This window comes from Ursus maritimus, unplaced genomic scaffold (assembly GCF_017311325.1).
Source record: "Ursus maritimus isolate PB19 unplaced genomic scaffold, ASM1731132v1 scaffold_6, whole genome shotgun sequence".
Taxonomy (NCBI): Eukaryota; Metazoa; Chordata; class Mammalia; order Carnivora; family Ursidae; genus Ursus; species Ursus maritimus.
The window spans coordinates 50,028,289-50,048,755 of NW_024426774.1; the positions used below are offsets into that span (position 1 = coordinate 50,028,289).

At 52.3% G+C, this 20,467-nt stretch overlaps 2 protein-coding genes and 1 long non-coding RNA gene across 4 annotated transcripts in view; 1 reads left to right on the plus strand and 2 right to left on the minus strand.

Moving 5' to 3' along the window:
* ANKRD53 (ankyrin repeat domain 53) lies at positions 1–7,572 on the minus strand. Its single transcript, XM_008700483.2, has 6 exons — positions 5,357–7,572; positions 4,905–5,112; positions 4,486–4,685; positions 3,041–3,205; positions 2,501–2,621; positions 1–753 (listed from the first exon to the last, which is right to left on the minus strand). Exons 1-6 carry the CDS (start codon positions 5,419–5,421, stop codon positions 40–42), a joined length of 1,473 nt encoding a protein of 490 aa, XP_008698705.1. The 5' UTR covers positions 5,422–7,572; the 3' UTR covers positions 1–39.
* The window catches only part of ATP6V1B1 (ATPase H+ transporting V1 subunit B1), a 21,847-nt gene continuing 8,948 nt past the window's right edge, over positions 7,569–20,467 (minus strand). Inside the window, exons 3-14 of the mRNA XM_040623331.1 lie at positions 14,251–14,349; positions 13,954–14,047; positions 13,332–13,409; positions 12,331–12,470; positions 11,824–11,925; positions 11,171–11,268; positions 9,726–9,849; positions 9,427–9,577; positions 9,099–9,181; positions 8,148–8,252; positions 7,823–7,952; positions 7,569–7,732 (exon numbers count right to left, since the gene is read on the minus strand). Coding sequence (XP_040479265.1) covers positions 7,569–7,732; positions 7,823–7,952; positions 8,148–8,252; positions 9,099–9,181; positions 9,427–9,577; positions 9,726–9,849; positions 11,171–11,268; positions 11,824–11,925; positions 12,331–12,470; positions 13,332–13,409; positions 13,954–14,047; positions 14,251–14,349 — 1,368 coding nt within the window. The remainder of the gene's footprint in view (positions 7,733–7,822; positions 7,953–8,147; positions 8,253–9,098; positions 9,182–9,426; positions 9,578–9,725; positions 9,850–11,170; positions 11,269–11,823; positions 11,926–12,330; positions 12,471–13,331; positions 13,410–13,953; positions 14,048–14,250; positions 14,350–20,467) is intronic.
* On the plus strand, positions 17,150–18,861 carry LOC103671375. Of its 2 annotated transcripts, none has more exons than XR_570870.1 (2): positions 17,150–18,070; positions 18,575–18,861. It is a non-coding gene; the product is annotated as an uncharacterized LOC103671375 (long non-coding RNA). The 2 variants fall into 2 exon arrangements; XR_570871.1 differs by having other exon boundaries at positions 18,578–18,861.

The following is a 20,467-nucleotide window of genomic DNA, read 5'->3' on the forward strand; positions in this document are numbered from 1 at the left end:
ATCGGGCTGCCTCAGGTTGAGAGCCTACCAAAATAAAGTTTATGGGGGGCTTTTGGGGGAGGGCAGAGTGGGGAGCCCTTGATGGGCTCGCACAGCTGCCAGGAAGGCTTCATCAAATGTCTCACGGAGGTTCATGGCCAGAGTGTCGGTCCAGAAGTTGTCGTCACCCAAGTGCCGCTTCTGGGGCACATTCCTCATGCTGACAGGGCAGAAGCCCTGGGGCACTTTCATCCTGGGTGGCCACACTGAAGGGTGCAGCTCTCGGACTATCACCTCGAAAGGCAGCTGGGGCACAGGCGCCACCCGGTGGCCGGCCACCGTGCACAGCTGCGCACCGCCGTGCCTGTCAGACCTCACCTCCAGGAAGCCGCGGAAGTCTTGCTCTGGGCTGGGGTCTGGATGCACACCCAGGCGGATGCCCTGTGGGTAGCCGATCTGGGTGGTTGGCAATCTGGCAGGGTTATTGCTAACATTCCACGACTTGGGCCGTCTGACCATGGGGTGGGTGTAGATGGGTGTGGGTGTCCCCAAGGGCTGCAGCTTGGGCCCTGATGTCTGCCTCAGGCGTGCCTCTGGGGAGGGGTAGAAGCTCTTCCAAGGCCTCTGGTGCTTGGAGGTCTTGGAGACGGGGATCGCCTGAGGTGCGGCACAAGGCACTTGCTTGGCCTTGCAGATCAGGGTTTGGCCCCGGAGCAGCTGCTTGCAATGGAGCCACTTCTTGAAATCAGCTTCTCTCAGAATTTGGTGCTCTTTCTGCAACATCAGAGGGTGCAAGAGAGTCATGGAGGGCTGCCCCTCTGCCCCGCTCCTGTAGCAGGGGCCTTGTGGCTGTAGCCCTTGGAAACCTCAGGTGTCATTGGCCAGATACAGTCCCACCACAGGAGGCCTAAGTCTGATGAGAGAAACTCCTGCCTTATGGGAGCCCTTGGTCTGACAGGGAGATAACTTGCCCGAAGGGAGCCCTTGGGCTCATGGGGCAGGCAGAACCTCTCCCATACAGGGGACTTCTAACCTGATACGGCCTCTGCCCCAAGTGAGGTCTCTAGTCCCTGCCCTAGGGAAAACCTCAAGTCTCCTGGGGGAGACATGCGTCCACCTCCAAAGAAGTCCCCCATCTGCTGGTGGAGATGTGTCCTACCCTGAGAGAATCTCTGGTTTGAGAAGAAGAAAGAAGAAATGTTTGGAAGGTTGGAACTGGGGGGAGCCAGTCTGGATAGGCTTCTGCAAGTGGTGAGCCTTGTATGTTAGGGGATGTAGTTGGCTGGCTCTCTGGGCTGGGTGGTCATGACTCAGTCTACCTCTCTGTTTTTGCCTCCACTGGAATTGAACCTTCAGCTTGTCACAGAACTGCCCCTTGTCCACCCCCTTGTTTCAGTGTCTCATTCCCCAGACTGTTGCTAAGCCATCAGGTGGTATGGAGATTGACCCAGCTCGGGAGGTAGGCTCCGATTAGGCTAAGCCAATCATAATAATTCCATCAGCCTCGCCCCAGACCCAGGTCAGTCAGCACGTAGCTTTCCTTTAGCTCTAGGGATTGGAACAAGAATGGACATAGGATCCAATTGAGGCCAATAAGAGATAAGGGGAGATCTGGAAGGGGCTTCTGGGAAAGTGTAGAGCCACAGGAATGGATGAGCTTTGCCTCCTCTGGACACATGGGACTATGAGGACTGGGTGACACAGCAGAAGAGGGTGGGGCTGAGAAAACTGGAGAGAAATGCAGCTGGAACCAAGCTGGAGTACTGGATTTTGCCAGCCCTGAAGCCCTCCCCACTTCTGGATCCACTTAGGATTCCCAGAATCTTCTCTCTGGGTTTTCTGGCTCTTGCATCCTATATCATTATACCTGCTTAAAATCCTTTAGCGACTCACCCATTCTTCCCCAGCCAAGGTCCATCAACAGATCTGAGCCCCTTCCAGATCTCTAGCTTGTCAGTCTCCAACTCACATCTGTTCCCCTAGCTGTACGGACTGTGTACTTCTCAGCGTACACCACGCTCTCCTGTACCTCTGTGCCTCTCCACAGGGCTGTCTGTTCCTTCTGCCTGGTCAGCCTTTCCCTTCTTCATACGGCCAACTGCTGCCAATCTTTAAAGATCCTCCTAAGCGGCATCTATCCGGCACCCTCCTGGACCCTTCCTCCTCTATGGGCATATAACCTACCTCCCATTCTAGACCCTAAGCTCCTTGAGCGAGGGGACCACATCTCATTTGTCTTTGGAGCCTCAGGGTCTAGCAGGTGCCTAGCAGAGAGGAAGTGCTCAGTGTCTGTTGGAAAGGGTGAATTTTTTTTTTTTTTTAAGACTAACACAAAATAAGACTTTTGACCTAGGGGAGTGGCTTTTAAGGGTGGAATTTCAGAGGATAGGGAGAGGGAGGCTTTTTCTGGATGGGACTGCCACCAGCCACTCTTAATAACTGCGTTTGAGTCATGGTCTCCTGTGCTCACCTGCTTGGATAGCAGTGGCTGCCCGATGCCCCTGCCCGCCCTCCCCCTTACTTGATACTCAGTCAGGTAGTCCTGTTCCATGAAGGCCAACTGGTCCTTGAGCCTCTTCAGTTTCCCCATCTCACGAGCAAAGTCCTTCTTGTCCCGTTTCCACATGGCATCCTTCAAGAACCTGATGGCCAAGGTGGGGGTATGTCATCCCCCAGTGACCGAGCTTCACCCTGGGCTGGGAAGACTGGCTGCTGCTGAGGGCCTGGGTGAGGAGGAGGGGAGCCACCAGAGACGCTGTTCTGCACTGCCCAACGCCCCTCTGGCTAACCACTATCCTTTGAGGTGAGAGAGGAAAGTGTCTGTAGTCAGATCACCACCCCCGGCTGAGGATTCAAGGCCTCAGGGCAAGGAAGAGCCCTGCTAAATCCAAAGAGGGGAGGCCCTGTGAAAAGCCCTGGGAATAATAGCCTGGGCTGGGGTCTCTGCAGATTTATCTGCCAGCCCAGACCCTCCTGGGAAAGGCTCAGCCTTAGGGCCCCAGAGAAAGGGCTGGGGGAGTGGGCAGGGGTGGTGGGCTGTGGGTGGTTCTCACACCCTCACCGGGCACAGTCGCGGTGGTTCCATATTTTGCAGTAGTCGATGGGCTTGCAGCCCACGGTGTCTCGGGCATGGACATTGGCACCATTTTGCACCAGCACCTTCACGCAGCTCAGCAAGCCCTTGCAGGCTGCCAGGTGGAGGGGTGTGGAGCCATTGCTTGTCTGACTGTAGAGGGCCGGGAAGAGGGCAGAAAGGAAGGACAAGGACCATCTGCCCATCAGAGAAGTGGGCAAACCAGCTTCCAGGTCTGCTCTGCCCCTAGCGCACTGGTGACTCTGAAATGTCCCCTCTCCTCTCCGAGCTTCAATTTCCTCAACCGTAGAAGGAGGGTTTGGACTAAATGAATGCTGGGAGCCTGATTATATGGTTATGCAACAGATATGATCTGCTGGAAGAATAGCTGGGTTGGCTGGAGCTCAGAGGGCACTAACCTTATTGGCTCTTAAGTCAGCCAGCCCTCCTGCCCCTTCCCCTGCCTGGCCATGGCGCACAAGGCCTGTGTGACCTGGGCCCTGCCTCCTCCTCACCCCCATCTTCTGACCTTGCTCCACTCTTTCCCAACATGTGATCTTTGCACATGCTGTTCCCTCTGCCTGGGACTCTTTTCCCCGGCTCTTTGCAGGGCTGGCTTGCTCCCAGCTTTCTGGCTGCAATTTAAATGTTATTTCCTTAGAGGTGACTTCCCCTTCCAAAAGAGATCCTCTGCCCTACCCCTTCTACTCATTACCTCAACACCCTGTTTATTTCCTTTGTAACTACTTACTACACTGTCATTGCATTCATTTCTTAGTTTGCTAGTTCACTGTCTGCACGAGTATATTAGCTTCACGAGGGCTGGGACCATGTCCGTTCGTGTCTTCACTGCTGTATTCAACTCAGGCATGGCACTGAGCACACAGGGCTCTGTAAATATGAACGCGTGCAGTCTCCCATAGGCCGTCCGGGCACTTCCATGCATTTCCTCCGTGACCACAATAGTCTCATGTCATCCTCCCACATTTCAGTTGAAGACACCCAGGAAATAGTTCCCAAACTTTGCTGTAAATTAACACCTGGGAATCTTCTAGGCCTTCCAAAGCCCAGGCAGCACCCCATACCAATGGCGGCCTCTGATTAGAACACAGCCACAGGTATTTCTGAAGCTGCATGGGTGACTCCGGTGTCCTGGCAAGCTGGGGAACCAGAGCACTGAGGCCAAGCGTTGAGTGACTTGCCGGAGGTCTTGCTGTTTGCTAGCAGATGGCAAAGCTGGGAGGTGAACTAGGTCTGTCCTCTCCCAGAGCCTGATCTTACTACACCATGTGGGCTCGTCGACTGCTTTATGTGGGACCCGATCCTTGTCACCCCAGAGCCCTCTGCCTGTCCTGCGTGGATCTGCCTACCTGCAAGTGGGGTTTCTATCTGCCCACGCTCCAAGACACTTTCTGGACGCAGGCTGGACTCACGTGTTGAGGGCCGCCCCTCGCTTAAGTAGATAGTGAATGCAGGGGAGGGTCATGGTCTTGTTGTCCCCGTGGATGACCAGGTGCAGGGGTGTCTGGCCATTGCTGGTGGGCAGGTCCACGGGAAACTGGTACTCCTCTACCAAGAGCTGCAGGCACGGCAGCTTGCCACTCTGGGCTGCAAAGTGGATGGCGGTGAAGCCCTGTGGGGGCGGGAGGACGGTAGGAGGAGACTGAGCAGGACTGGGGCCCCGGGGTCCACAACCTAACCTACAGAGCAGTTTCTGCTGGCAGAAGGTGACAGACTAAAAGAGTATCTGTGGATGCTCCACAGGGAGATCTTTGCCAGGGAACCACTGTGTGAGGAACGTTCTGTGGGTACAGAGGACTTCCTTTCTTGCCGCCAAGCTACAAATCCTTACCTTGTCATCTGCCGGAATTTTGTCCCGGTCCCGACTCAGACAGAAGCGCAACCATTCCAGGTTGCCCAGTGCGGCCGCGAACAACTCGTAGTAGCTCCCAATGGCACTCTGGTCCCACTCATCATCGGGCTTAGCGTGGGCGCAGGGATGGAGGGTCGGGAGTGGGCAGGCGAGCGGGAAAGCCGGGTCTGGGTCTGGGCTGGCGGCCCTGCGGAGCGGTGTGCGTGAGGGTAAGGGCTGTCACTGAGCACCGAGCACTTCTGGAGGCCAGGCCAGGGGCTCGCTGGTTGGCAGGGCAACGAGGACGCCACCGTCTCCACTCACCCGTCAGAGGCGAGCCCGGACCCCAGCCCCGTTCCCCCGCTCCTCTCGCCGCCCAAGGGCTCCCGCCCGCTCTGGGCCCTGCCCCTCCAGGAAGGCCCCGCAGCCTGGCCACCTCCTCCCCGGCCCACCTGGGCTGCTGGGACGCCGCGTCGGAACATGTGACCTTGTACGAGACTTTCTCCGCCGGCTGCATGGGACGCGTGTGCAGGGGGTCTACCCCCTCCCCCTCCCCCACGCCCTGCCCGCCCGCGAACCCGCAGTGTCCCGGCCGCGCCACCCGCCCGCGGCGGACGCTCGAACTCGCGCTGCGGCTAGGGCGGCCCCTCCGCGGATCGCGCCACTTCCCGGCCTGAGTAACCCGCCGCCCCGACTCGACTGGCCAGCCCGGCGCCTCCAGGAGATCCTGCCGCCGGGAACCCCGCCTCCCAGTGAGCTCTGGCCCACTCGTCCTGGAAACAGCATCCACCGCACACACAAACCAGAAGACACCTGGGTTTTGTTTGATTATAAAATTAGTAAGTGCTGATCGTAAACACAGCGCGAAGGCCGAGAAGATTAAGAATCACAATCCCACCACCCACAGAAACCACGGACTACTACGATATGTGTATACATAGCCTCCGTACACTTCTCGTACTTCTTTTCGTTTAGCATTTTATGAACTAGCATCCACTGTCAGGCCATATACCGAACGTACATTATGACGCCACCGTAGCCCAACATCATAATGGGCGTGCCGCATTTCCCACGTGCGGCAGAAAACAAAACGATTCATCTCGGTCGTTTCCTTAGGATGAATTTCCTGGAAGCAGAATTACTAGGTGAAAGGGAATCAACATTTTGTGTTTGCACACTGCCCACCGGCAAGGTTTTCTATTTATTTACACTTGTGGCCGCCGTGAAGCAAGTACCGCCCATCAGTCATGGGACTCTGGGGGAGTTACTTGACCTGCGCCTGTCAGTTTCCGCTTCAGCGAACTGGGAATACTCCCACCTACTTCACAAGGAGGGAGGGGATTGGAGCAGCGAGACCAGGCCAGCTATCCTGAATTTTCTATTATTAAAAGAGGAACTACTTGAACCATCACCACTAGCGCTGAATATTGTGATTTTAAATAAACAATTTTTAATAATCTGGTAGTGGAAATGTTCTAATTTGTCTCCTTGATGACTACCAAAAGTTAGTTATCAGTGTTTGTCTCTTCTGGGAATCATCTATTTCTTCACATTGTTCTTTGTTTCTTACTGAATTTGTGAAACGTATTAACAAAGTAACCCTTTATATATATTTGTCAATGTTTTCCTCAGTTTGCCTTTTTTTACAATATATGGTAGTCAAGCAATCAGTGTGGCTTGATTCAGTGTTGCGTGGACCATCCACATTCCATCCCTTCTCAGGGGGAATGACCCCAAGCTTATCAGAGGTTTACTGAGGCCCCAGGGGTCCAACTCTAAGTAAACCTGACCACACCACCTACTTCTAACTACCTTCTCCCCTCTGGGCCCCATCATTCCTGGTATTTCTCCCAGAGAAATCTGAGGAGAGGGGAGGGTCTCCCAAGACCACAGTAACCTACAGGGAGGGACAAAAATGCAGATTCTCCACCCAGCAGCTCTCATCCTAGGGAAACCTCCTCTGTTGGCCCATTCTCCTCCCAACCCCAGTGGTCTGTCTGCAGGAGTCAGCACCCCTCCTGAGCACTTTAAAAACTAGCAAATTCTACTGGGCATCTGCCCCAGGTGGGGCCTTAACACCGGGCTTCAAATTAAGATAAAGGGACAATGCTTTGCAGGGACAAAACTTGAGGATTTCCTGGCAGTTGGGGGATTCTGTGGCCTGTTGCCTCTAAAATATCAGGGTCCTAAGAATGACAACAAAACCCTATGTATATGTCGGGGCTGGAGAGTGTCTCGGGACCTCTTCAAGTTCACCCTCAGTATCTTTACCTGGCTTATCTTGCCGTCTCTATACTAGTGATTGCAACTCCAGCTCTACCGGGGGAGAAAAGTAACCAATGCAGAGGACTTCTGCCTCCAGATTCAGATTAACTGATCTGGTTCGGAGTCTGGGCCTTGGTAGTTCTCTAGGTGATTCTCATGTGCTTAATACAGGCCTAACAACCTTTTGTTCTTTCCCAGTGCGGGAAATCCAGAGAGAGGGATGGAGCGTGGGAGCCCCCTCCCCCCGCCTCCCGCCCGGAGCCAGCGGGTCGCTGACAGTGGGCGCTCAAGCGGTTGGTTCAGGTGTGCGGGACCTTGGCAGACACCGAGATGTGTGTAGAACGGGCGTAGGAGCAGGGGCTCCCGGGACTGAGCTCCGGGGTCCGACTGTGGGCGGGGCTAGAGCGCAGTGTCGGACGCGGGGTCCTGCGGCGCCCCCTCGCGGGAGTAGAACTCATCGAGCACGCTCTGCGGGATGCGCTTCAGCATCTCCTTGGGGAAGATGCGCAACAGCTTCCAGCCCAGGTCCAAGGACTCGAACACGGAGCGGTTCTCGTAGGGGCCTAGGGACGGAGAAGGAGTGTTAGAAGTGTGCGCGCATATGTGTGGCCGGGTAAGGGGGTCACTGCCTGAACGCTCCCAGTGCGCCTTACCCTGGTTGATGAAGTTCTTCTCGAACTTCTGCAGGAATTCCAGATAGAGCAGGTCCTCCGAAGTGAGCGCCTCCTCCCCCACCACTGCCTTCATGGCCTGCACGTCCTTCCCGATGGCGTAACAAGCATACTGGGTGAAGGGGGGAACGGTCCAGCGGTCACCGCAGGCCTATCACAGGAGCCCAGTGGCCCCCAATTTGAGTGTGGGGACCCCAAAAGGGGAGGGATTTTACCAGAGAAAAGCTCGTGGTTCAGGTAGTGTTCAAACCTCAAACCTCTAGCTTCTGAAACTAGGTTACCCGCAGTCCCTGGGCTCTCTCCTTACCAGTTGATTGGAGACGTCTCCATGGTCCTTTCTCGTCATGCCCTCCCCAATGGCAGACTTCATCAGCCGCGACAGGGAAGGGAGCACGTTGATGGGGGGATAGATCTGGGGAAGCAGAAGGAGGGATTGGCAGAAGGCAGCGTCCAGCTTTCCCTCCTACCCCTACTTGTCTCCCCCCCCACCCCGCGTTCTCAAGAGACCGCTCCTCACTCCTCCCACAGAGAGGTGGGCTGGTCATGCCCTGCCCTCCTTTATCGCCCACAAGTTCTAGAGCTTGGGTATGCAGGTGTCTACATGTGTGCTCCTAGACAGGAGGTTGGAGGGGGGACATGATGTGACATTAGGTAATGAAAGTCACTATTTTAAAACTGTTGATTATTTGAACAAAAACCAGGTTGAAGCTTAATAGTTAATAGCGGCAAAGAAGGAACATACTAAGCAAAGAGGAAAGAGTCACAGGGGTTGTCTTTAACCTCGGATGGGACAGACATATTTTCTAACCTGTTGGCACATTATTCACCATCTACTTGTGTCAGTTACCCATTGTTTTGGTCCCCAGAGCAAATTACTGGAAAGCAAAGAGAAGTAGTATTTATTGAGTATCTACTATCTGTCGGATACTCTCTCTATGCCAACTGATTTTATCATCCACAATGCACTCCACTGAGTGATGAATACTGTTATTTCTGTTTTATAGATGAGGAAACCTAGCATCAGAAGGATGAGATGATTTCCTCAAGGTTCCCACAGTCAGGTGGTCTGGATTCTAGCCAGACCCGTCTTGTGTCTGTGACTAGACAGTCTTCCTGGGTCATCTCCTTCTTGGAGTTAGCCTGGCCCGGCCCCTCCTAATTCAGAGAGAACTGAAGCACACCAGGTGATGGGACATCTTTTAGTCAGTGTCTCCGGGGGTGGTGGTGAGAGCACTAAGTCGTAGGGAGAGGGCAGTACTTGTCTGTTATGAAGCTGTCTGTCCACGTAGATCTGTCCCTCTGTGATGAAGCCTGTCAGGTCTGGGATTGGGTGGGTGATATCTGCAAGGAAATGCACTGGTGTCAGTGTAGACGGGGTGCACGTCTCCACCCACTCAGGGCCGCCTGGGCTCTACTCCTCTCGTGGGAATGATGGGGTATGTGGAGGCAAGGAAAAGACAGTGAATCCCTTGATGGAGAAACAGAGCTACTGCACATCTATGCAAAAAACCGTGGACCCTTTAAGCACCCCAGTGGGAAGGGCGGGCAGGGGGCTGCAGAGGGTTGTGGGCAGCGAAGACACTCACCGTCATTGGGCATGGTGAGGATGGGGATCTGAGTGATGGACCCTCCCCGGCCCTCCACGCGGCCTGCCCGCTCATAGATGGTGGCCAGGTCTGTGTACATGTATCCCGGGAAGCCTCGGCGCCCCGGCACCTCCTCTCTGGCCGCTGAGACCTGCAATGTCAGTGTCGCTGGGGTTAAGAAGGGGGGCAAGGGGCTGAGTGGGAGGTTCAGTGACTGAGAAATGGAGTGAGTGGCGGCCCGCTTGGATGGGCAAGTTTTGGGGTGGAGGGACCAGGGAGAGGCGGGCATGACCCCTCACCTCTCTCAAGGCCTCTGCGTACGAACTCATGTCGGTCAGTATGACCAGCACGTGCTTCTCACACTGGTAGGCGAGAAATTCAGCAGTGGTCAGTGCCAGGCGCGGCGTGATGATCCGCTCGATCCTGAAGGGACAGCCCGCGTTGAGGGAGCCCAGAGGCCTAGGCCTGTGCTCCCTCCAGCCCCAAGCGCTGAGTGGACAGTGAACTGTGCACAGCAGGAGGGGAGTGGGCGGAATGAGCCGCAGCTCCCAAGCCCGTGTCAGCTGTGGTTCCTGGCGGGCGGGCAGCTCACCAGGTCTGACACTCCTCCCTCCTGCTGTCCAAGGGAGGAAGGGGTAGGGAGCCTGGAACAGGCCGGGTGTTGGGTGAGAGTGGGCCAGGCAGGGCCAGGAGCATCGATGAGGACGACAGCACCCTGTCCCTGTGGGCCTCAGGGTAAGGGGGCTCTGGCCTATCAGAACGAGGCTGAGGCGGGGCTCCTGCCTTAGCTCTCTCTTCCCCAGCCTCCCGTCCCCCCACTGGCTCAGCTGGAGCACTCTCTGGCTTCTTTCCATAAGGTTCCTCCCACTACTCCAGAGCACACCTAGCGTGCACGTTCCATACGCACGCCCTGCCGGCCTGGCAGCCCCCTTCCACTCTGAGCTCTCCCGAGTCCCTTCCTCTGGCTCCAGGCTCGCTCAGTCTCAAGCTCTGTGCCTGTGGGCCTTTTCTCGCGTGATGTCATCTTGGCCTCCAGAATTCTGTTACTTCGTTTTGGAGCACCGTCAGTACCCAGGACAGTATTAGAATTTTTTTTCACCCACCTGACCCACAGATTTAAACTCACATTTCCTGAACTTTAAAAATTGCAGTTTTTCCAAATGAATAAACAAACAAAAAGCAGAATCAGACCTATACATACAGAGAACAAACTGCCGGTTGCCAGAGGGGAGGGGAGGGAAGGGGCAGGGAGATGGGCAAAATGGGAGACGGGAGACGGAATCCGGTCGATGGTACTGCAAGAGTGTTGCTTGGTGACAGATGTGAGCTACACTTGTGGCGAGCGTAACAATAACCTAGAGAAACTGAATCACTATGTTGTGCTCCCGAAACTAATGTAACAGCAGTGTTTGTAATACACGGTTTAAGGAAGTATCTCTTTAGTGGTGACTTCAGAAGTGACTCAAGAATAAGGAGGCCTGACTGTGGACAGTGGCTGGACAAAGGTTATGGGGAGAACAGGAGCTATAGGTGGCATGCAGGGTTGTGGTCGATTCCGTCTCTCTGTGGGCTACCCCTACCCTTTACTGAGCCTCAGTTTCCCTGTCTGTACAACAAAGGGCTGTTTTCCCAACTCTGGCCCATGGCTGTGGTTCTGGGATACTCCTGAGCTCTGGTACTCTGGATGTTGAGGGGGACAGGGACTGCTGCCTGAAGGCAGTCTGGGTACCAGGGGATGGCTCACGTGGGGTCGTTGGCCAAGTTCAGGAAGAGGCAGACATTCCCCATGGTACCATTCTGCTCGAAGTCAGACTTGAAGAACCTGGCTGTCTCCATGTTCACCTGGACACACAGCAGGGAGGGCTGGAGGGGGGTCTCTGCAGCCTAAGGGCAGGGGCCCTGGCTGACTGGCTAACAGTTCCTGGGGTTACCCACACTTGAGAAGGCAGGGCCTGGGTTTGTTCTCCCTGGGCCCACAAGAGAAGTTCAGATTTCTTTAGGGTGAGCTCCGCTCAATGCCATCCCAACCCCTCACTTAGCCAGCTGCTTCCCTGCTAAACCCCTCCTTGGGCCCTCTGAGGGCCCCATGGCATCCCCTCCCTGAAGCTGTCTCCCCAAATTCCCTGGTGTCTCCCTCCTCCAGGCCACCCTGGTATCATCTTATAGCTCCCATGTCCTTTGGAATGCGTTGAGGGACACACTGTCCTGGTCACTGAGCTCCCCCTCCCTCTTCAGTCATGCTCTTGCTTCTCCCACCAGATAGACCTGGATTCTGACAGCTTCTCAGGGAGAAGGATTATGCTTTCCTCATCATATCAAGCAGAGCCAGGGTCCAAGAGAGACAAGCCTGCCTGCCCACAGCTTCCAGAACTTGCCAACCTGCCCAGCTTTTCTTACCCCCATGGCCGCAAAGACAATGGCAAAATTGTCGTCATGATAATCCAGCACAGCCTTGGACTTCTTCACCAGGCCAGCCTGGCGGCAGATCTGAGCAGCAATCTGGGGCAGGGGGGGGATTAGAAGGAAGGGTGTCAGACCCAGAACCCAGAGCCCAGCCCACTGAGCACCATGGAGGATGATGGATGGAGCAATTTCCAGTCCTTCCTCCTGCCAAGGCCTTTGGTGGGAGGGATTGAAGGCCAGAAAGACGAAAGGGCTGTCCCAGGTCCTACAGCCTTCCTCAGGGTGGAGGCCTGAAGACCTGCTTGGGGACACTGAGGTCGTCTTCTGCAGCTCTGAGTCTGTGAGCTGTCAGAGGACAGCTACCGATCTGGATGACGATGACCCCTGCGTGGCTGGTCCCTGCCTGTTTGATTCAGGAGACCCTCCTCACTGGCCCACCTGCCCTGGCCTCCACCCTGTCTCTTCTTCTTGGTCATGTCTGCAGGACCCTGTAGGCCTCACCTCATTGTGGGGGAGCCCGGCTGCTGAGAAGATGGGGATCTTCTGACCACGGGCAATGCTGTTCATGACGTCAATGGGCGAGATGCCCGTCTGAATCATCTCCTCGGGGTAGATGCGGTCGTGGGGGTTGATGGGCTGGCCTGGGAGAGGGTGATCATGGACCCATGCTCAAGGGTTCAAGTCCATCCCTGCCCTCCCCTAACCCTGCCCCAGACTCCAGAGCAGCATACTGAACAGAATTTTCTGCGATGATGGAAACACGCTCTAACTACCCTGCCCGGTCCAGTAGCCTGTGTCACGTGTGTCTAGTGAGCACGTGAAATGTGGTTTTGAAATGAAAGTGTATTCCACTGGAATTATTTGTATTTAAACAGCCACGGTCCAGTGCTCCCTGGACAGCGCTGCCTGGCACATGAGAAGCTGCAGGCAGGTGGGAGCTCAGGCTGAGGCCCCCGAGGCTAAGCAGGTGTCGTGCGGGCATCGAAGGAACGGAGCTGTGCCCTGGAGAGCCCCTGTCTGAGGGGACGTGTATTCTGTGCTCTGCCTCTGACCTGCTGAGTGGTTTGGGGCCAGCCTCGGACCCCCGTGGGCCTCTGTCTCATCCTCAGAACTGATAGGATTGGGGGACTCAGGATGGCCTCCCACCGGGAAGGGGCTGTGTCTGCTTCTGCAAGCCACCCCAGGCTCTGAGAGGCGGGAGAGTGAGGGTCTTGGGGCACCCATGGAACTTTGCACCTGATGATGGCAGGACACGAAGTGCTGATGGCAGTATTTCAGGCTCTGTGGCAGACTTGGGGACAGGGAGGCCTCTGCAGTTCTCATAGCACTCCCCATCTGGCCTGGTAGTCTGAGCAGCCTGTGGGTGAGCCCGGGCCAGTTGCCCCGGCCTGTGTCTGGGGAGAACTTCCAGGGCAAGGTGGCAGAGGTGGTGGCTGGGGGTGGGGAAGGTGACTGGGGGCTGGGTCCCGAAAGCTGTCCAGAGCCTCTCTCTGGTCACTTACCATTGATATCCAGGAAGTCCTCTGCCATGACCACGGGCCCCTTGTCGATGGGCTTGCCGGAGCCGTTGAAGACCCGACCTGAGGGTGGGGGAGGTTGTTGGGGGATGCTAGGGCCAGCCCTGGGTCTCCCCTGCTGCTGCTCACCCAGCACCCATCCCTCTCCCCTCAGCCCTCGGTTACCCCCAGAGAGCTGGCTACAGTGACTGTCTCCTTGGAGATCTTCCCTCCTCTCCTGGAAATCTTTACAGGCGAGGCCTTGGCCAGGGAAATGACTCTAATGGAGGATTTTAAGGGCTGGAAAGAGGAGAGGGCCAGGTATGGCAGATCTCGGGAGAAAATTGGGAGATGTGCACTCTGTTTCAGCCTAACCCCAATTAGATGACTACCTGCTGTGCCCCTAGTTGACTGAGCACGCCTTCCACACTTACGGAACATCTGTGTGTCTGGCCCTGAGCTGGGGTTGGGGTCAGAGAGAGAAGACACAACTTCTGACCTCAAAGAACTCACAGGGGAGGCAGACAGGCAAAGAGGCAAGGACAATGCTGTGTGCTAAGTGTGTGGTCAGGGAAGCTGGGCTGGGAGGACAGAGGAGCTCCCCACCCCACCTCCCCCACATCCTCACCCAGCATGTCTTCTGATACTGGAGTCCGTAGGATGTCCCCTGTGAATTCACAGGTGGTCTTCTGGGCATCGATCCCAGAGGTTCCTTCAAACACCTATAGGACAATAGGTTAGTTACTCTAATAAGGGTCTTGCTGGGGAGAACGGGGCCTTCCATTCTAGGCTCCCTTTGCGCCCGGCTCTGGGCGAGATGCTCTTGGGAAAATAGGACATTTCCTTTGGAGCCTTTAAGATAGCCAGGAACTTTGTGGGTTCCTTCATTTATTCAACCAGCCAACATCACCCTGACACCACTTACCTGAACAATTGCCTTGGTCCCAGATACCTCAAGCACCTGTCCGCTTCTCTGAGTGCCGTCAGGAAGGGTGAAGTTGACGATCTCAGCATACTGTGCAAACTGGCGGGAGGGGAGAGCAGCCCAGAGCAACAGTGAGACCAGAGGTGAAGTTCCTGTTCCCCCCTCAATCCCTCCTTGACCCAGTCTCCAGCTTCTGTCTCCCCTTTTGTGACCAGGCAATACCAGAAGTGAACTTGAGGGGCTGCAGGTGGGACATCTGGATTCTGTTTGGGAGGCCATACGCCTAGATGGGTAGGAGCACTGACTTTAGAGCAGGAAGACCAGGGTTAGAATTGAAGCTCTGATGCTTAGAAGCTGTGTGACCTTGTGGAAATTAATGTCTCTGAGCATTACTTTCCTCGTCTTTCAAATGGGGGTAATAATAATGCCTACTTCATAGGGCTTTTATGGGGAGAAAGTGAGCTATATGAAGCCATTAGCTGGTGCCCAGGACCTGTAACAGCTCAATAAAATGTAATCATTACTATGGCTGCTAAGGTCCCGTGGACAGCACAGCTGTCCCTGCTCCTGCAGACTAACGGTGAACACACTGGCACAGTGCTCCCCTGAGCTGCCAGGTGTCCCCTCGTACCAGTGGCAGTCTTTCCCTAGCCACGGGGCTGGGATTGATTCACCAGTCATCCTCACAGTTTTCCGGAATAAAAAGAATCAGGCAATCACTTCTCTTTTGGCTATGAGCGAGTGTAGTATCTCTTCTTATCCATTCGAAAAGAACCAGCCTAATATCAGGAGTCTACGAAGAGCTCTTACACCTCAACCATAAAAATACAAATACCATAATTTAAAAAACGGGCAGAGGATCTAAACTGATATTTCTCCGAAGAAGATCTACAAAGGACCAATAAGCACATGAAATGCTCAACAACATTCGCCATTAAAGAAACGCAGAGCAAAACCGCCATGAGATACCACGTCCCACTCACGAATGTGGCTGGAATCTGAAGGACAGATAACGAGTGTGGCTGAGCGTGTGCAGAAATCGGACACCTCAGACACTGCTGGTGGGAATGCAAAATGGTGTGGCCACTTTGGAAAACACTCTGGTGCTTCCTCAAAGAAATAAAATAAAAAAACTAAAAATAAAGACAAAACACACACACAAATAAAAATTAAAAAGACCAAGTTGGAATTATTCCAGCAATTCAAGGTTAGTCTAATATTAGAAATCTGATAATGTAATTAATTTACCTTATTAATGAATTGCAGGATAAAAAAAAGAAACCTGTGATCATCTTAATATTCCAGAAAAAGTTTTAAAAAACTATCCATGATTAAAACAAAAACTCTGATGATTAAAGAATCATGATATCCATGATTAAAGAAAACTACTCTTTGAAAACAGAATAAAAGGGAAATTCCTTAATTCCGAAAAGCATCCTCAAAAACCCTGCAGAAAACATCATACTCTGATATAACATATAAAACAGTCCCTTTAAAATTAGGAGCAAAACAGGGGTGCCTGGGTGGCTCAGCCGGCTAAGCATCTGCCTTCAGCTCAGGTCATGATATCAGGGTCCTGGGATGGAGCCCCTTATCGGGCTCCTTGCTCAGTGAGGAGTCTGCTTCTCCCTCTCCCTCTGCCCCTCCTGCCCACTCATGTTCTCTATTGCTCGCTCTGCTCTCTTTCTCTGTCAAATAAATTTTAGGAGCAAAACAACAATGCCTGCTATCATTCTATTCAGCATTACATTGGAAGAACCAGCCAACGTAATGTGATGAACAGAAACAAACATCAGAAGGCAATGAAACTATAAAATAGAAAACCTCCCAAACCTCAAATGTAGTAAAGATAGGACCCCCCAAAACAACGTAGACCAACTTCTTATAAATGTAGATGCAGAAATTATAAACTATTAGCCAGTCAAATCAAACAGTGTCTTAAATAAACATGTATGACCAAACAGGGTTCATCAAAAGAATGCAAGCCTAGATAAATCAACCTCTGGGAATTCGTCAACATTCGACAATATAATTAGTAATAATAGGGAGTTTTGTAAACACCAATTAAAAGAGAAATCCTACAGGATTGTGTAAATAGAAACCCAAAAGGCTTTTGATAAAATCCGGCAGTGTTTCTAATATACTCCTATCTAAGACGGGAAGGGCAGGCAAGCCTTGAACACTAGACTATTTACCAAACCAACGTTCACAGGCTTCTCAATGGTGAAATGCTAAATCCACTTTTATTTCTAACAAAATCAGTAACACACAGAGATGCCCGTATTCCCACTGTTACTTAATATTGTTTTGGAAATTACAGTTTATACAGTAAGACCCCAAAAAGAGAAACTAAAAAGTATACTAATAAACGTAAGTGGAGAATGCTTTATTAAAAAAAAAAAGTTAGTGAGAGGAGACCGTATTCCTCAGAAATGTCAGAGAAAGGCTGTGGAAATGTTCTAGAGTACAGAAGGCTACAGAGACGTGCCCAGTAAAGGCAGAACCTGACCCCAGGCTAAAGCCTCTGCTGGAGGGGAGAAAATGCTATGAAAGATGTTATTAGGGCAGCTCGTAAACTGGAATGTAGGTGGTCGATCAGATAAATGTATCCGTGTAAATTTCAGAAGGCAGAAACTACCGTTGTTATGTAAGAGAATATCCTTATTCTTTAGAAATAAACACTGGCATTTTAACTTACCCTTAAAAATCTAGGAAAAAGTTATGTGCGCGCACACACACACACACACACACACATATACACACACACATACACACGCAGAGCAAAAGATAGAACAAATGGGGTAAAATGTTAACAACTGGGTATATGGATGTTCCTGGTACTATTTTTATTTGTGTGACTTTTCATAAATTTGAAATTGTTTCAAAATCACAAGTAAAATTAAAGTGTGCCGATGGAAAAAGAGACAGAATTCCCTTCATGTGCAGATGACATCGTACATCTAGAAAAATCCAAGAGTCTTTAGTCAAAAAACAAAACAAAAACAAAACCCCCAGAATTAATGAGAGGCTGGCAGCTGTATACAAGATAAATACATAAAAATCAATTTCTTGTACCATTGTGTGTCAATATACTTCAGTTAAAAAAAAAGAATCTGTTTTTCTACTCCAGCCCTAAACGGACAAGGAAATGGAGAAAAATGTTCCATCCGCAATAGGGCCCAAACCCATACAATATCTGGAAATAAACTTGACAAGAGAGGAAAAAGAGAATAATAAAGTCTTATTGAAGGACACAGAACAAGCCCTGAACAAATGGAGAATAATACTGTTTTCCAAGACAGAATGACTCCCTGTCACAAAAACATCAATCCTTTTCAAAAGCATATAAATTAAATGCATTCCCAATGGACTGTTTCTTTTGGAACTTAGTAAAATCATTTTAAAATTCATTTAAGTGTCTGACAATATCCAAACGTACTTATGGAGAAGATCCGAGTGGAGGACTTGCCTTTAGCAGACATGAGAACGTGCTCTGAAGGTACTGAAGTCGAATGTAAGTGTTGGTGTGGGGCAGACAAATGGATGCTTGGGGCAGATTGGAGTCTAGAAACAGATCCCAGATTTTAGGAGACTGTTCTAGAACAAACGTGGCACATTACTTCACAGGGAAAAACAACTTATTGAACAAATGGTGCTAACATAACTGGGCATCTACTCAGAAGATACCAACACCATAAACACACATACGTTCAGGCAAATAAAACCTTTACATGTAAAGCTAAGACGAACAAAATACTGAAAGAGCCTTTCTTCTTTCCTTTTCTAGAAAAGCTGCGTAAGAGAGATGTCTTTAAGTAAGGTAAGAAATCCAGAAACCATAAATGCAAACATAGAAATATTTGATTGTAGGGGCGCCTGGGGGGCTGTCGGTTAAGCAGTTAAGCATCCATCTGCCTTTGGCTCAGGTCATGGTCCCGGAGTCCCGAGATCGAGCCCTCTCAGGCTCTCTGCTCAGCGGGGAGCCTGCTTCTCCCTCTCCCCTGCTCAGGCTCTCTCTCTCTTTCTCTCAAATAAATAAAATCTTAATTTAAAAAACGTGAGCAATAAACAAAGTGCTCCCAGAACTCAAAATGTACACTTCAGTGGGTAGAAGATTTCACAGGGGAGAGAGTGAAATCCAAACAGACAAAAAGATACTCAAATGTAAATTCGAAAACAGGATAGCATTATTTTCATCTGCTAGATAGGCAAAATTCCGAGAGCACAGGGCTGGCAAGGATGCGGGCAAGTGGCTCCTCTAACACATGGCTGACATCATAGTATCTATTTAAAATCTATTTTAAAATCAATATACACTTTGAAGCAGCAATTTCATTTCGGGGAATCTACCTGCTAGCAATAAAGGCGCAAGCATGAAACGGGATATATTTTGCCGAACCATCGGTCATAGCAGAGCCCGGAAACACACGGAACGCCTGCCGATAATGAAACCACTGAATAAAGCACAGATCGTCCGGCTACGGCGCTGCGATGGAGAAGAGCGCTACTGACACCAGCGTAAACCTCCAACATGCGCGTCCGCCTCTTTACAACACGGTCTTTACACCGGTGATCTCAAGACGCTGGGAATAAAGAGTTAGGGACAGTTCACTTTCTGTGTCTTTTCTGTTTCACTGGGTATAAGGAGCATGTTTTTTAATTTTTGTGTTTGAGTAATTAAAATGTCATCCGGGATGTTCAAGTACAGTGCGACTGGCTATCACCATCCTTACTAGAGTAAACCCACCGCTCTACCTAACACTGTGACCTTATGGGTCTGGGGGGGGGTGTGTGAGGATGGTTTCATTTCCCAACGGGGTGTGAGGGTGGAACTTGAGACCGGAGCGTTTGCAGCCCTGACGGTCACTGGAGGAAGCTCCGGCTCGCGCCCCTCCTCGTCCTGTGACGCCTTCGTTCTCCCCCACACCACCCCTCGGAGCGGGGTTGCTAGGAGAGCGGGGCTCGCCTGGAGGAAGGCGCTGAGGTCTTCGGCTTGTCAACCACTAGAGGGTGCCCAAGAGCAAGGGTTGGGAGGCCCGGGAACGACGTAACCTCAAGTTCTCGCTTTCCGCTGCCGCTCGGTGGGCCTCCCTACCGGAGGCAGCCGCCGGTCTCCGTGCCTGGTGGGCTGTTAACCTCCGGAGGAAAACTGCCGGACAGAGCGCGGGCAGGGTGGGCCCAAAGGGAAGGAGGCCATGTGCCCCATAAAAACCAGGCAGCCCGCTTATAAAAAGTCATCCTCTTTCCTGTGGGTTTATGTGGGTGAGAGAGGGCAGAGGAAAGGGGAACAGAGAGGAGGTGGCGCCGTGTGTCCCTGAGAGATGAAATCCATGGCATCAAAGGAAACGAACTGTACACAACAGAGAGATGACAGTCAGACGCTGGGAAGAAGGGTCAGAACCATCACACCCCGTCATGGAGGGTGTGATCTGGAATCCTCTAGGCAGAGAATACCACACTCTACTGTGTGTGTCTGCGTGGGTTATTTGTGGCGGGCAGGGGTGGTCACAGCCAGTTAGACCGGGAGTGCGGGGGGGAGGGTTCCAGGGTGCGACAATGAGCTTACACTCAAAGGAGCCCCATTTCAGAGCCTGAGTCAACTCCCACTCTGGGTCCCTAGGAGGACTGCGGGGGGCGGGGGATGGTTCAATGCAACCCGTGTCCTCAGCTGGGCATTCTGCTGAGTTCTCAGCCAGCCAGGGGTCGGGCAGAGAGAAGCTGCTGCCCGCACCCGCACACCTGGCCCACTGGGAAGTTCTCAGCAAGCCTGGCAGGACTTGCCCCAGCAAGCCCTGGCCTCCAGTCCTTTCCTCTGACAATGCCCAGGGCAGTTTGGGAAGCCCTCTCTGGAAATTGTCTTCAGAGCTGATACACATACTTCTGAAAGCTTTTTCCTTTAAAAGCTTGGAAGTAGCCACACATATTCGGAACCAAGTCTGGTGGATAAGGCAAGCGCTTTCTTCACGTCTCAATTAGGACTGGTCTGCATCAAAATACAGCATTTGGAAGAGATCGTCTAGAGCAGTGAATCTTCAAGTGTGGTCCCCAGCCCAGCAGCAGCACCCGGGAACTTGTCAGAAATGCTGATTCTTGGGCCTCAACCTCAGACTACTGAATCAGAACGTTGGGCTGGGACCCAAAGAATCCTTCCAGGGGCTTCTCATGCATGCTCAAGTTTAAAAACCACTGCTCTAGTCAAATCTAATATATCCCAGGC

Excerpts from the sequence above, each read along its gene's own strand:
- ANKRD53 (XM_008700483.2), bottom strand. The coding sequence starts at position 5,421 with ATGCAGCCGGCGGAGAAAGTCTCGTACAAGGTCACATGTTCCGACGCG. Across the intron at positions 5,113-5,356 it reads GCGGCGTCCCAGCAGCCCAG|GGCCGCCAGCCCAGACCCAG; the intron begins GTGGGCCGGGGA and ends ACCGCTCCGCAG. Across the intron at positions 2,622-3,040 it reads AACCACCGCGACTGTGCCCG|GTTCTTGAAGGATGCCATGT; the intron begins GTGAGGGTGTGA and ends CTTGGCCATCAG.